Genomic DNA, 16273 nt, shown 5'->3' with positions numbered 1-16273 from the left:
TATTTGAGTGGCAATAATGTTAGGGAATAGTTTACTCACATATAACTGGGGACTGAATCTTTAGAGTTTGAAAAATGATTCAAAAATACCATACATTAATATAAAATAATTCCTTATGACTTGAGCCATATGCTATATTCAGCCTAAAGCAATAATTCATTGTGAATTCATTCAATAATTCAAATAGTGAATATCACCAAACACCCAATTTAACTTATTAATAGAATTGTGTAGAAGCAAGCAGATATATTTTAATATAAAATTCTGAATTTTAGAAGTTAATAATTTTTTTATTTATGGTCCGAAAAAAGAAAGAAGAGTATACAGCACTAGAATTTTTTTTTTTTTTTTTACTTACAGTTTTAAATTTCACAATGTACGATAGCTTTTGTGCACACACCATGAGAATCAGATCTTCTCAATAAAACCGATGGTTCAGTTCATAAAACCGATCTGAACGATTAATCTACAAATTTAACAAGCCGCAGACTTTCCAGTGAATCAATCATACAAAGCTACAGAGAAATTGTTATATAGTCCACAGCATGTACAGTATGGAATAATTTAATGGTATATGATACATAAGTGCATTGCTGTACCTTTGTGTGGTTTATACAGAACTGCGGTGTGAGCTTGCAAGGCTGCGGGTGCAAGTGAAGGAACTGCAGGAGAAACAGCAGACATGGCTTCAGTATAAGAATGAGGACAGCATTAAAGACCGGCAAAAGATACAGAAACTGGAAAAAGACATTGCCTTAACAAAAAGGACTTTTCAGGAGATATCAGGTGCGTGTCGTCCATCTTCTGCTTTTTATTTTCTTTAAATATAAAATACCATACAGTCGGAGTCATAGGTTTACAGTAACTCAGAAAACTAATAATAATGTAAAAATGCTTCTTTTAGAAAAAAATATTTACACTGATTGTGCTATTTTACATAATGGATGTTCGCACACAACCTACAGCACAAATACATGTCTGAATTTATTTTTAAAAAATGGCCAGGATATTTTCAGAGGTCTCTGGTTGCGGCCGTTAATGAAAATGAGCAAAAAGTAGCACAGAGTTTAAAGGAAGGCATTCAGCTCGCCTTTGAGGTACTGTGGACACCTTATTGTTGTCTGAATTGTGAATATTATGTTCATTTTGAGGTACTCATACAATCTTTGTTTCAGAGAGCATACAGAAACCTTAACCAGAATAGACTAGAGAATAAAAGCAACTGGCTAAAAAAAGAGGTGTGGTCAAGTTTTAGGTTCTGTTTTACGTTCGTCTTTTTGTATGTGCAAAGATATCACAATGCCACTACTCGTCCATATCAGGTTCGCCTATATACCGAGAAAGTTGCAGTGCTGGAATCCTCTGTCCAGAAGTTGGAAGAGGAGATCTTGGATCTTGTTTCCCTCAGCCCAGGCAGTGAGTTTCTTGCACAATCTGCTTGCCTTGGGTCCCATGGCACTCACAATATGGACAGGGACATAATGAAAATAAGCCCTGAGGAAACATCAGGTAATCCAAACATCCCTAATAATAGCAGCGTTAGGTCTAAGAATAAAAAAAGACTTAAGTGAACACATGGCGCTTTATAATTATTTTGCATTGACATTTTATAACCAATAGATGGCACTATAACTCTAGACATACTGAACACTAAAACTCTAGGAGAAATCCCTCAATAATGGCTGCTTGTGCTGGACCATTAAGTTTAATAAGAGTGAAGGAAGCCCTGTTATTTGGATAGTAATCATTTTTAATTCGTAGCAAAATATATGTTCACGTTCACTCTTATTAGTAATTGCAAACTATTTATCATTGTCACATTGTTCCAGATCACACAAACTCCCAATTAACATTCTCCTGAAAATAGCTGGATTTTATTTGCAGAAAAAGTGTAATACCTTTATTTTATCTAATATTTTACTATTCTAAAAGACCATAGAAAACCTTTTTGTTTTGGGTCTAATTATGAAATCATCATGTTTCATGATTGTTTCCTTTACAAAATGGCCCGGTAGTGGGTCATACAAAGGATGGGTGACTCTGAATGCTGCCACTGGCACTGTTCAGCTCTCACTAATGGCTCCCAAAGTACAGGAAGTCTTGTCATTATACCCACAATACATTACAGGGCAGCTGTGTTTTCATTACCGCTCAAAACTTCATGTCCTCAGCAGTTTAAACCTAATGGCCTCTGAGTGCAGCAGCTAACAACTACACGTACTACATTGACGTTGGTCATCAAATACCTGTCATTAAATCTCCCATAATGCCCATTCCTTCTCAGAGCTGGTCAACAGACCCTGGTGTCCCCTCCAACCATTAACAGAAGTGAAAGGGGCTCAGCAGAACAGCAAAGCGACCACAACAACTTCCGTCCCTCCTGACTTGAGCGAAATGTTCAGAGGTCAGACCGATTTAATGGTAAGGACAATGCTAGCTGTGTTCACCCCACCTAGTCACATTAAGGGTGAAGATGGCATCAGTAAACAAACAAATCATTATTTTTTTTTTGATTAGCCACTAATGACACACCACCTCTGAAGAGCCCTCTGTGCTTATGTTTGAGATATTATCAGGCAAAATACCCAGAAAGGATCTCTGCCAAAAGGCAGCAAGTCTTGAAAAGGCTCTCAGTGGCACATAAGCAAGATAAGGTCTGTGGAAAAAGAGCGTCTGTGATTTTCCCACTGCCTTTCCCAGGCACCATGGGCTAGAATATAGATGAAACAAGGAGAGATGGGGAACAGTCTCTGCCCTTGTTAGTGAAGCCAAACTGGAACTCGCCTTAACACGCTGCATTTGTGTGAAGGGGCCGACGCATCTGGGCTCGCTGGAGCAGAAGCTGCTGTGGGTGATTGGTAAAGCATACCCCCTGCACCCACCTCCAAATGACCCCGTGGATATGGGAGAGGAGATGACCTTTGACCTGATGCAAAATGAAAAGTGGCCAGTTACAACAGGTCTAATACTTAGCAAGTTTAAACGGGCAAGTTCACAGTCTGGAGAAGCTGACAAATCCACAGACGACACCTGTGATATTTAGCAGTTGGATTAAAAATTAAAACGCAAATGGTGAATAATTCCTATACACTGATAGCTTCATGCAGGCATAATTCTGTAAATGACAACTGTGAAATTCAGCAAACAATTTAAGCACTCCAAAAATTTATAAACAATTATATTAAATTAAGTTATGCATCATGTCTATGTGATTTGTTTTATATATACACATACATACATACATACATACATACACACCAAAAATAACAAACACTTAGTTCTGTGGAAGCTGCACTTTATTTGAAAATCACCCAAATTCTGCTTCATTTTTTTGTCATATAAACAAAATATAATCTGCAGGGATGATGCAGTAAATATGCTAAATCAATGGATAGAATCGCCCTCATATTCGGACCACCTTTTGTGTACTTCCCTATTGGACAGGGCCTGTTTATGTACACAGGGCACTGATCAACAGCGCCCCCTTTTGTCACTTTATTGGACAGCTAGACACTACCGACCCCATCCCGATACTGACAGCAACCTGCGTTTCTTCCTCACATTCACATTCTCTCACACACACACACACACACACACACACACACACACACAAAAATGATCTTCTCCCAGATGGCCCGAAAATGAAGGCGACTCTGCACATTCAGGTTGAAAAGGCAGCCATATAACTGTCAAATGTAAAATAATGACATGCCAAGCAGAAAGCAATACAGATCTTCCCCAAATGCAATGTCGCAGAATCACAAATGTAGTGCTTTGCTAAATGCTCTCTCACGAAAATGCACCCACCCGCTTAACCCCCCTCCCCGGGGCACAGAACTGACTATGTGGCATAATGAATTGTATATTTACTCCTATGTCCGTTACGAATGGAGGGCGGTGAGCGTTTGAGCTACAAAGAAATTGCACTAGACATAAAACTGCTTTTGAGAATACTTAGTGCTGTATCGGTCAGTTTATAGGTGTCCTTTTCCCCCCAATTTTATATTATATATATTTTTTTTATAATTCAGTCACACAAAATCCGAATTATACAACCAATCATACCCATATGAATGCATAATTCGAAAGACAAAGTTCAAAAGAAAAAAGAAAAAGGATGATTCATTTCTTTCATGTCCTCAGTGGGTAAATCATAAATAAATACAGACAATACACAAGGAATGTCTACTGCAAACGTCATAACATAAAAAAAGTAGAAATAATAGAAACCGATGTTAGAATTTCTAATTGGTGATGGTTAAATCAGGTAATGCTTGATTGGTGATCGGATAAAGACAGAAGAAATCCCTCCCTGATCCCTCTTTTTGCATTCCATGGGAAAAAGTGAAGCTGTGTTTGCGTGAAAACCCACCACATTCCGGCACTGGCGCTCTCTCAACACCCACGTGTTTCGTTATAGACGGTACAATAACTTTTAGCGCGACAAATTACAAAATGAGCGCTGTGTCCTCCATCTCTCTGCAACAAGAGCCGAACCCCTCCCAACCCCACCCATCGTATCCCATAAAGCCCTCCCACCCTCCCGCTGATTCCTGTACAGGTGTGTACTGGGGCAGAACTCTCCGTGAAGAGTCGAAAAGCCAACTGGAGAGAGATTAAAGGTTTGAGATTTGCCGTGTAATTCATTCTTGGGAAGCTTCGACCCTCCTTCTCCTACATGAACTGCATCTGGAATCAGAGAAGTGCACATTTACTGATATCGTCAAGTTTTATTATTTCAGAACGTTTTTGTATATAAAAGGCACATTGTGATGAACGTACACATTATGACATTCTATACCAAGTCCAGGACAGTACGTTTGAATGTTTTTTGGGATGAATGACCATCGTAATGCAGTGTCACGAAATGAACTGAATATGCAAATGTTTCCAGTAAAGCGGCTAATAAATTATGAGATGAGTTCATGAAGCTGGATAACGTACTATGAAAAGGATTCAGACTTAAAGGGGTCATGTCACATTTTCTCCAAAGTTTTATTTGTACGAAAACCTTAACCAATGCTTAGAAATAGTGTGTACTATACAGACTTTTTAAAATCACAGGTGGGGATCACTCATTCACAGATCTAAAAGAAACGGAAGACAAAACAAAAACAATCTACTGGCGGCTATGGCAAGACTAGATGATTGAGTTGAATGTTTGCGTGATAAGACACAGTAGTTAAAAATTTTTTTAGGTATTATAATTTAAAGGGAGTATTAGCACAGAAACTGGACAAGGATGAAACTTAACGCACATATCAAAACTAACGTTTACCCTTTACGTGTGAAATGAGCAAAAGCCCCAGACATTTGTCTTTTTTTGTGTAATATCCTTTGGTTAGCAAGCTAAAAGCTTAGCTTACTATCTTAGCATAGTAATACCTGGCACAAAAGCTTTTTAATTTGAGAAGCAGCTATCAGCCTCTTTCAGACCGATTCATGAAACAATCCATGCTGATGCAGCACGTCACATTTAATGATTTGATGAATTAAATTATGAAAATTATTTGTTTAAAAAAAATTTTTGCAAAAGAATTCAGGGAGTGCCAGTGCGCCACAACTAGAGTTAAATCTTTGAAAACCTTGTTATGTATTCTGGTGGAATAACGACATGTATTCATCTTTCTCCTTAAAATTTCAGTGTGACTGGATGGTCCAAGTTCGAAACGAATCATTTTAGCTGCTTGGCTTCGATAAATACAGTTTTTGGACTAGGAGGGAGTTTAAATATGGCATGAAATGAAACTTTACCTTATCTACAACTATTACAAGCTCACATTCGGTTCTGCTTCCATCCAATTACCAGAGTCCAACCCCACATTTTTTTTCTTTTTTATAAATAATTCATAACACTCGGATACATGTCCTAATACAGTACTTCAGTTAAACTGTGACTACAAAAGATAGGATTCCACGTGATATGACCCCTTTAAACCATAAGGAAAAACAACAATATCATGCGTGATTTGGGTTAATGAACTTCAAGAGATTGGCTCTACTGAAGCTGAACGGTTACAAATCACATTATACTGATGTATATAGAAAACATTAGTTTGGCAGCACATGGAGTAATACGGGGGTAAGAGTTTCATTTGCAACAGAATGACACAAACACTGCTATAAAGCAAGAAGCTCCTGTAGATCAATCACACACACACACAGCAGACATGCTGTACCTAAAGACGCTCTAAAGGAAATCCTTCAGAGACAGCTGTGCAAAAGGGTCCTGTCCTGGAGCTCTGAGAGGACTTGAACTGGAAGGACTAGAGGCTGTAGAGAGCTAGTTCAGAAAGAACGAGAGAGATTGAAGAGGTCCGAGGACAGCCAGGAAACACAGACACACACACACACACACACTCACGAGGACAATTCAGAGCCACACAGGCTAGAGAATAACAGAGAGGTTCAAGAAAAAGAGAGCCAGTCCTTCTCGTTCTACAAGGCTGCGGGATGGTACCAATTTCTTGTGCTAACACTACTGCAGAAATGAAGCAGGGGTGGCGGAGGGGGGCACGATATGTATTTCAAGCTGAGAATTCGGTGCGGTGTGGAATACATATCCTCCCCCAGAGATGTGTGAAGGCCACAATGCTAGCTTTCATATTCAGAACTGCGCTGCGATGGCACATGAAGGTGAGCGCATTCTGAATGGAGCTACTTCTAGAATAGAGCGCGACCAGTCAGGGTTGAGCGGATGGCTCTATTACAAGAAGAATCATGAAGCTGGATCAATGCAAAAACATTTATCAAAAAGCAGAGACCTACGGATGCTAACGTGCTCTAAAAAGGACAAATCTGATTGGATTAAAAGGCCCAGATATACTTGAAAAAAAGAAGTTCGAAAAGAGAGATATACCGTTTCCGAACATTCTGATGTAAACCTTACATTAATGTAAACATGACTTGTGACCCATACGTTTGATAAATAAACAAAGGTTTATTTATTGTATACCTTTTTTAATTCGCTTTGAAGGAAGAAGAACAACACTGATTTGCTTGCTACCTTTTCATTCTTTTCATAGCTTTGGAAAACTTATATCTTGTGTTTCTCTACATCGCTTTTTGCCTAACTCAGGGTTGTGAATTTCTTTGTAGGAGTTAACTGATCATACAGGTGCAGATATATCTGTGGTACAGTAGCTCACGGGGGCAAAGATGAAGTCATTTCAGTTTTTTCTCCGCATATCAGGGCTTTAAGGCATTGTCACATTAGCAAAATTTTGTCGACCAAAAGAGAACTTCCTGTTGGCCATTATTAAAAATCTGTGAACTTTCGCTTAACAGGTGACCAGACCTTAAGACTTCTAAACTTGATTGTTTGAGGGTGAATTGATTTGTAACCTCATTGTGTGCGAGATCATACCTGTGCCCCTGAGACCGGGCCGAAGGGATTGGCCGGACGCATCACAGGCTGAGTGTACATCATTGTAGGCTGGGTCATCATAGCCATGGAGCCCATTTGAGGGGGCTAGAAAGGAATAAAACCAAAGATGAAAGAATAACCAAGTAAGGAATGCATGATGCTTTTCACAGCCGTTTGGGACACAGCGAAAATTTAAATGCCAATGGCTTGTGAAGTTCCTCTGTTGACATCGTATCATATTTTGTTTGAAAGTGCTGAAACTCAGCAAAGAGGAATGTGAGCCAGTCTGAATGCACAGTTCTCATTTAGTCGACTGGTGTTACGGTTTAACTCCACCTGAGCTCACAGCAGAAGGAAAAGCTACACACAGAAATGTCCTCTTTTGTTTTTGGAGCAACTCATATTTTTTGAAAAGTTATTCTTAAAAAAAAAAAAAGAAAAGAAAAGCTTAGGTACATGCAAGAATTGGACTGGAGGATCCAAAATGGATGAGTCATAATAGCAGTTATGTAAGTGCGGATGCTGTTGAAAAGCGTCATTTAGAGAACGCCATCCTCTCTTTAAGCCATTAACCACAGCCTGCGCTGACATCACCTGTATGGCTTACTCAACCTCTATTACTGGGCTCTACTGAGCATACGGTAAAGCTCTAAAAGATGGCTGAAGGACTTAAGACTTTGATTATGTGCTTATAGAATGCTTCTGTGCTACTCAACTGAATTTTAATTAAAGACAAAAATTTTCATTATGACAAATTGTGTATTAAAGTATTACAATATTAAAGTTTCTAATTATAATTTAGGTTCCAATTTCTATTAAGTGGCCATAACAACTATGTACTTATGTAATTGCATCTGTAATATTTTTCCTCTAATAATAATAATAATAATAATAATAATAATAATAATAAAGAACAACAACTGAATAATAAAAATACATTTACTAATAAATGTATTTTTATATTATTATTATTAGGCGCTAAAGGATTTAAAAATATGTCCAAAAAAAAAAAAAAAAAAAAAAAAAGATTAAATTATAAAAGGTAAAATGTACGACAATGTGAGTCCTCTTTAAATAACTTAAAAAAAAAAAAAGCATTAATCTTTTAAATAAAACAATGTTATTATGATAAAAATAAGGTGCTACATCACAATATTATGTCCTTCCAAATGATGAACACACTCTAGCTGATTGCTCAATATGTCATGCCCAGTTTCATTTGAAATTATGTCACCACATAGAATAACGAATAATGTTTCAAGGCACTTCAGGGAACCTTTAAGATGTTTGACTTTTTTTGTTTGTTTTTTTTTCCATATTGGTCACCTTTCCTATATAATGCTTGTAATGGATGCAAAAAAGCAGAACGTTGAAAAGTCAAACCTGGTCTGAATAATATATATATATATTTTTTAAATGACAGACGAAAGTTAAAGAAAATGTGTAAACGTGGATGACATAAAGACAAGAATTTCCCTCTTAGTGTGCAAAGACCTTTACACTAGGAAAAAAAAGAAGAAAAAAAAAAAACATCATGCAACTTTTTTTCTTAATTAGGGTCTAATGGAGAAGAAATATGTTAGTGTGATGAATAAAACAAAGAAAGAGCGAGCAAAAAAAAAAAAAATCTAAATGTTGCCCTAAGCTCAATGAAGAGGTGCTTCGGACTCTAGAGAGCCTTTCACATTATTCTGAACACCCACACTGCTCCGGTGGGGACTGACAGCATGACTGCAGCCTTTCCACATACAGGAGTTGAAAAGCTAATACTTCTGACACTGATGGAGTGAGTAATGCACAAATCCCCAGTTTGCACTTACCATTGGGTATCCCATCATTCCTGTGGGCGTCGTTGCAGGGAAGGCCATGACAGAAGGAGCCTAGGAGGACACGTTCAGCATTAGTGCAGAAATACCGCAGGTAAAACATCATGTGCTTTTAAGCATGAAAGGACGATTCTTCTGAACACCTTAAGTGAGAATTTTCCACTCGAGCAGCAATGAGATCACAACTACCCCAGACGTGCCATCTCAGTTTCCATGTTTACACACACCGAACAAAGGCAACTTTGTAGCCTAGCAGAACGCTTTTTTTGAAATTAATTTGCAAAAGATACTTTTCTTTTAGTTTTTTTGTTTTCTTCACAGAGAGCAGCTCACATCTGCGAAACATTAGAGATGTCTTTACACACTCCAACCAGAGCATCAAAACAGGAATATAGGCAAGGAGATAAAGAGGAAGAGAGCGAGAAACTGTGTGTGTGTGTGTCCTCTTTGAAGGCAGAGTGATTAGTTGCAGGTGCAGGGTTCTGGTGGAAGAGAGAAGCTCTTTGTGAGGGAGCTGTGAGATTCTCAGTACGGCTTTCGGTAGCCACAGACACACTTTTATTTCCACTTGTGCACCACTGAAACGTGTGACTGACTCTGAATGGCCTCCTAAATTCAGCAGAGTGGCTGTGACCAATAAACATTTTTACAGAACACGAACTGAGGGCATTTACCCTTTAACTATGAGAAAGTTTGACGTCACAGCACTCCTTATTGTACTGGTATATAGACTATAACTGTGACTGATATAAGTAACTGTTTAAATAAATGCTGGTTCTTTTGTTCTTCATCAAGAAATCCTGGAAAAAAAATTGCATGATTGTTTTCAAGATAAATAACAGTAAGCAAATCAGCATATTTGAAGGCTAGTGTAAAGTGCTGTGTTCAAGTCCTCCTGGGACAGTAAAAAAAAAAAAAAATTGTTATTACAATGCCAGAATCATTAAAGTCTCTGGTTCTTTAAAACTCTACATCTACAAAATATTGAATCGAGAATGTGTCACGTTTTTGTTTTTTTTCTCTTTTTATTCAATTTATTAGTGATGTATACTAAATCATTATACATTCTCATACTATAATATCTTGTGGTGGAGTAAATACGATGTAACCGACACGACTTGAACGCACCAAAGCCCCGTTCCGATAGGCACAGAGAAACCGTTTCAATGGAATCACTTTCAGAATGATTTTTTTCCAGCTGATAGAGTGATGCAAACACTGACAACCAATCAGATTCCATCCTGCTATAATAATCCTGCTATATTCTTACCAATGAAGCTTTTGAGCAGTGAAGCACATTGAAAATTTTTATAAATGACCTGAACATTTTGTCCTATTTAGGGCTTTAAATTATTATGTTTTCATAAAATGCATTCAATTTACAGCCTGATATGAAACACAAAATTGTGTGTTTTCCTGTGTACATACCACTAAATCAGAACAGGCTGTAATGAACCTCAAGATAAACATGTTTGTAGACTCTCAATCTCATTAAGATACAAAAGGTACTCTGAAAACATCTAGCTTGGGTGAGCAAACAGCTCAGTCGTACGGTAATCTTCGAAGAAACATAGCACCTACAGAAACGTTTGACAAGCACAAACAACTTTGTAGGAATAAATATGACTAAATCATGCCGATGTACTGATCAATCCGGCTCAGCATATCCCGTTTAAGAAAGAACGAACTCTCCGGTGGAAGTGTTTCCATCTGAATGTTTACCAAGGCATGACTCAAACTGTTTGATTACCTACTTTAATGGACTTTGTACATTGTCCGGTAAACCCTCGGCTGGAAACACTAGCCCATTGATTAACAGCAAGATGACTACAGTTGTTTGCTGATGGCGATAAACAAATGAATCCGATGAGAAGAAAGGGTAGAGGAGGTAGAGAGCTGTCAGCCATGCCGAGATAGCATCTGGTTAGATCAGCTCATGGGTTTCAGTGCACTTTTTGGTCACTCAAACACACAAAAAAGTCATAAACTGTGACCAAAGCAAAGGAGGTGGGGTTAATAATCTCATGCGTTTCAGAGAATGGTTCAACTCAACGTTTTGACTTACGTATTGTGGGAAAAGCATGCCATTCTGTTTATCCCGTTGGACGAGAATGGTTACACAACGCAACAAACACAATTAGAGGGCATTCAACACAGCAACATCTCACATTGTGAGCTCACACAAAACACATTGTAAACAAAGACAGGACAATACATTCCAGCTGTTTTTGAGAGTGAATTACAGCTCTGTTCCAAATGCTAGTGTGCTGCCTACCTAGGCAACATTTTATAGGACAGCAGCCATAAAAAAAATATATGTAAATATATATTTATTTAGTACTCCAGAGTATAAAATAGAATCAATTTCATATTTGTGTGTCTGTATAGGGATGCTGTTTTGGACACATGAAACATTTGCTAATGTACAGCTTTTCAATTCAGTCACTCATGACACAGTCTTATAAGGTAGCTGCTCATCTAGACAACAGACAGTCAGGCAGCTCATTAGGGTTTGGAACAGAGCCACGTGTTTCAGAATCAGTGGAGGAACTCCAGCTATTGTCTGTCTATTAGGTTATGACAGTTGTTTCTAGCACAAGTCTCGTTTCATTTGAGACATAGAAAGCACATATTGTAGTCCTCACCATGGTGGCAGGGTTCCATGTTGTGGTCGGAGCCGTCTTTGGTTGCCAGTTGGTTCCTCCAGTCAACTTCTTTTCACCAGGTTGACTCCAATGAATGTCACTGAGGAGGAACAGAAGAAACAACCATGATCACCGAGTTTGAAGAGAACTATGAGTTTGGATTGAGACGAGTGGCAAATGATCATACTTCTTTGCTGTTCCATTTCCAATACCGAGATCTGGAAGAAAAAAAGAAAAGAAGGTGAGGCCATTATGAAATGCTTACTAAATTCACTTTCATAGGATCCCAAATCCATAAATAAAACTACATTTCCTGTTCCTAATTATTAGTACCAGAATAGTGAGTAGGGCTGCACAGTTTGGAATTAATCAATCATGTAGTCCTAATACAGCAGAAAGTTTGTATAATATATCAAGAGCGGGATACTTACTTCCCACAAGGTTGGCAAGGGAGGAATCCAAGTCATCGGAAACCAGTTTGCCTGGCTGTTGGGCGCTGGGCGTTAGGCCCTGGTTGGGAGAGGCCACTGTGGGTTTCAGGATGCCACCTAAAATATCATCTTAAACAAACAGAGGAGAGGGAATGGTAGAGGGAAAAAAGACGCGGACAACACACACAAACAGAAAGAGCGCAATTAGCTTGGGTGGAGCGAGAGGCAGCCGCCCTCGAAGCAAACGGTGACGGACCGAAAGTGAAAGAATGTGGGTAAAATCTAAAAATCTTGTGAAGTCAACTCACCCAGACATGCAGTGCCATGCAAAGCCAGCGGCCCAAATAGATCAAACCACACAGTGAGAGGAGAGAAAGAGGACAGAATGAGGAACATCTCAAATCATGACTGCGCAACTTATAGTGGTCTTCTCTTACACGACATGGGCTCGCTTAGAAAGTCAATTCAACTTCTGTTGTGTACCATGGAAAATGGATAGATTTTAAAAACAACCTCCCCATTGGAATAAGACCAATATGAAGCGGGACAGTGATTTTTCAATTTAAAAGCTGGATCCAAACCTGGGACATCCTTGGCTAAATGTTTTAGAGCGCTAAGACATAACCTTAAGACATATCTCCAACATAAGACACGCTGATTTTAAACCAATCAAGGGTTCAAATTAGATCCAATGAAACCAAGATTCAAGCAAATCAATGCTTTAAGGTTTAATGAGAAAGTGTGATGTGCGTGTTTAAAAACATGCAGTATTTAGAACACTGCACAAAAGAGATCAAGCCTTTAAACAACACATTATGATCTATTACCACAGCAAACTTCTAGATGAGCAAAAGTGGTCATATAACCATTTTCACATGCTAGTTTGCCTTTGTCAGCTTAAGCATGGTCCAGTGAACTACTCCCCAATACACATTGACCTTCAGCAGTGAGATGGAGGTGAAGCATCGTGTGTGGGGAAAAGCAGTGAGTGATTTACAGCAACTGGGTTAACTTCTCTCTTACCGGCTGAGTCTGTGCTGTTGGCGGCCGACTTATTGCCGAATACAGAGTCGAAGTCGACATTAAGGCCTGTCGAACTGGGAGGCTGGGTGGCGGGAGGTGCAGAGAACCCTGTGTTGAAGAAAATAAGGTCAGACCTAAAAAAAAAAAAAAAAAAAACCCCACTGGTTCACCTACACATGTCTGAGGAATGCCAGAGAACAGCAATCTCAAAACGGTGGTTAATGTTTTCTTCCTGTTCACGTATGATGCGTAATTGCCATCATTAATTTAAATGGATCAATTCCGTCGCAGTCCACAGACTTCCAAAAATGTCAGCTGTTTGACTGGGTTAGCCCACGGCAACTGACTCATACTTCCCACAACATGTTTGTAGAAAGGCAGTCATGTAAGTTCAACCAACAACCACATCTGCTGTATCATGCCAACTTATCCTGTCAGATAAAAGTTTTTAATTTCATTCCACTTCTTCAATATACCAGTAAAGTTTCACCTAGTGTCCTAGTATAAGCCATTTGAGGTAAAGTAACAAAGTAAAAAATATGGTCAGGGTTAGAATATTTATTTAGATTATTTAAATTTTCATGTTTATTCTGCAAGTTAAACACATACTTTGCATATATTAATCTAGTATGGAATATTATTGTTTACTAAAACTATTACAAATTAGTATTGATATTTTTGTTTGTTTTCAATAAATTGTGCAGCCCTAATACATAAGGTTATTTGTATATAACACACACACATACATTTTTTTTCCTATTAATTCAGGAGCACACATACATATATAATGTAATACATTAACATATTGCACACACATACATTTAACACATTTGGCATTTACATTAGCCTTTCATAATTAATTATGCTGATGTAAATTATTCAGATGACAATACCATTTACAAAAAATAAATACATAAAAACATTAAGAATGAAAGCTGAAAACACAGGTTTCCAACTTAAACTGCAAGCCAAATGTCTGAATTGATTTGACCTGTTCTTACCAGCTCAACAAAAGTGCACCTGCCAAAGGAAAGAAAGGGGAAGACAGCTGAAGGACACATGAAGAAAGAAACAAGCTGGAGGGTCTGCACTAACCTCCGAATAGTCCAGCTACAGCGGAGGGCTCAGAGTGGAAGAGAGGAGTGTTAGGGTAGGCAGCCGGAGAGCAGAACGAGTCTGAAAGACCCATAAACAAAAAGCACAGGAAACCAGAAATGAGAAAATTAGTGAAGAGAGACAAAATTCTGAAAAATAATAGCAGGGAGGGAAGATATACAGACTGCATACTCTATGATCAAGTGGAATTAAAACAAAATTAAAAAAAAAAAACGAATAAAAAGGTACTAAGAGTAATTAGGGGTTAAAAGCACTCAGAGGGGAAACCATGGGGTAACGCCATTATGTTTCCTGAGGTCAGAAAACATACATCGCACTGGGACGTCTGTACCTGAGAGGAAGCAGCCCATCCGAGCAGAGGGCTCGACGGGGGACGCAACGGAACAGCTCGAATCAATAAAGGGATTGTAATTATCTGGAGAACCAAGAAATGAAATTGACATTTGGGAAAAACTTTAAAACTTAACACTCTAAGGATGGGAAAACTTAAACGAAACAAAGGGTAAAAGGAAAATAAAATCCAAGAAAAACAGCAAAGCACAACCAAGCAATTATTTAAGTAAGGTGGCCCAGAGACCATCTTGCAGACCTTCAGAAAACCACCAAAAAGCAATTAAATGTTGTATGGCGTGGGTAAAAAAAGACCACCAAACTCAAATAACTCCGCTAATTTGTACTTGATAACAGCCATTCTCGCTTGTATTGATATTAGACCAACTCACAAAAGCCAACTCGCCATAATACAGCTGTACAAACACAAACACTCTTTACAGTAGCAACAAACCATCTGTCCGTCACTTACTCAAATATGTTATTGTTCGCTCCGAGAACATAATAAATAAAGTCCCTAGTGTGGAACAAACTCACAGAAGCTAGACTTCCTTTATTGCTTTTACACAATCATAGAAAGACACACAAACACACATGCAGTGTTTCAAAACCTAGGCTGTGTTCAGAATAGCATACTATTATACTTTTTACATTTATACTGCATAGTATGACAAGTTCGAGGATCTCTGTATCCCGCAATGTACTCGACCCGACCTTGTGTTGCCAAAGTAGTTGAGATTTTAACTTAAGTATTTGTTATTAGCATGCATGATACTAAAATAATGCATGTTTATTATTACTTAAAGTACACACATATTAATGCCTTAAATGGTAACATTACAGTGTTACTATAAGGAAAATTACAAATTTTAAATAAAATGTTATGCTGTATAACAAATGCTATTTAAATAAATTAAAATACAAGTATTACATTTTAATATATAGGTGTTATTCAGGATATAAATGTGCATTATGCATTAAGCTAGTATTAAAAAACTGAACTGTCCATGTAGGCATCTTATTAGGTTTTGAGTGCACAGCCGGTATGAACTTGAGACACAAGTATCAGATACTTCAAAGGTTACTCGGGTCACGGCAGTTCTGCCCAGTGGGTCTTTGTACACTTGATGCGGTGGAGCATTCAGGACAAAAATTAGAGTAGAGGGAAAACAGACCGGCACACAGCAGGCGAAAGAAAGCAAACAGTGCACGACATGAGAGAAAAGAACAGCAGTTTACCACCGAACATTTCATGACTGGGTGTCCTAGAAGAAAAACTAACAGCATCTGAAGACACAACAGGCAGATGGACAGGATCAACAACTGCTTTTGTAAGGAAAGGATTTAAGTTTGGAATGGAGTCGTCAAGAGCCTCTGTAGACGTGAAAGGATCTACACGGCCAAAGACAAGACAGAAACAGAACATAACAGGAAAAGGTTAGAGAGAGACAGAGAAAGCATGCAAACAGAGGCTAACAGACAAATGAGGTGGAGTCTGTTTGGTCTAGACTTCAGATGTAAATAAACTACAATTGC

The 16273-nt window shown here is 38.3% G+C and overlaps 2 protein-coding genes across 24 annotated transcripts in view; one reads left to right on the top strand and one right to left on the bottom strand.

The window, feature by feature from the left end:
• Nucleotides 1–3602, top strand: part of ccdc83 (coiled-coil domain containing 83) — a 4264-nt gene extending 662 nt beyond the window's left edge. Inside the window, 6 exon segments of the mRNA XM_043250114.1 lie at nucleotides 619–786; nucleotides 1006–1097; nucleotides 1176–1238; nucleotides 1323–1509; nucleotides 2285–2421; nucleotides 2810–3602. Of these exon segments, the coding sequence (XP_043106049.1) occupies nucleotides 619–786; nucleotides 1006–1097; nucleotides 1176–1238; nucleotides 1323–1509; nucleotides 2285–2421; nucleotides 2810–3043 (881 nt within the window). The 3' untranslated portion in view covers nucleotides 3044–3602.
• The window catches only part of picalma (phosphatidylinositol binding clathrin assembly protein a), a 33513-nt gene continuing 20518 nt past the window's right edge, over nucleotides 3279–16273 (bottom strand). For 3 of the 23 annotated variants that reach the window (XM_043250091.1, XM_043250090.1, XM_043250092.1), the window contains 12 exons: nucleotides 15977–16129; nucleotides 14739–14822; nucleotides 14387–14467; nucleotides 13292–13399; nucleotides 12269–12397; nucleotides 12025–12055; nucleotides 11838–11937; nucleotides 11258–11281; nucleotides 9187–9246; nucleotides 7367–7471; nucleotides 6180–6283; nucleotides 3279–4689 (listed from right to left, as the gene is read on the bottom strand). In XM_043250091.1, the coding sequence (XP_043106026.1) occupies nucleotides 6191–6283; nucleotides 7367–7471; nucleotides 9187–9246; nucleotides 11258–11281; nucleotides 11838–11937; nucleotides 12025–12055; nucleotides 12269–12397; nucleotides 13292–13399; nucleotides 14387–14467; nucleotides 14739–14822; nucleotides 15977–16129 (968 nt within the window). In that variant the 3' untranslated portion in view covers nucleotides 3279–4689; nucleotides 6180–6190. The remainder of the gene's footprint in view (nucleotides 4690–6179; nucleotides 6284–7366; nucleotides 7472–9186; nucleotides 9247–11257; nucleotides 11282–11837; nucleotides 11938–12024; nucleotides 12056–12268; nucleotides 12398–13291; nucleotides 13400–14386; nucleotides 14468–14738; nucleotides 14823–15976; nucleotides 16130–16273) is intronic. The other 20 variants (XM_043250093.1, XM_043250111.1, XM_043250096.1 and 17 more) reach the window with 14 other exon arrangements.

The sequence above is a fragment of the Puntigrus tetrazona genome, chromosome 10 (assembly GCF_018831695.1).
Source record: "Puntigrus tetrazona isolate hp1 chromosome 10, ASM1883169v1, whole genome shotgun sequence".
In the NCBI taxonomy this organism is placed as follows: domain Eukaryota; kingdom Metazoa; phylum Chordata; class Actinopteri; order Cypriniformes; family Cyprinidae; genus Puntigrus; species Puntigrus tetrazona.
The sequence above is the reverse complement of the archived record's forward strand: the minus strand, read 5'-3'. Positions and strand labels throughout refer to the sequence as shown.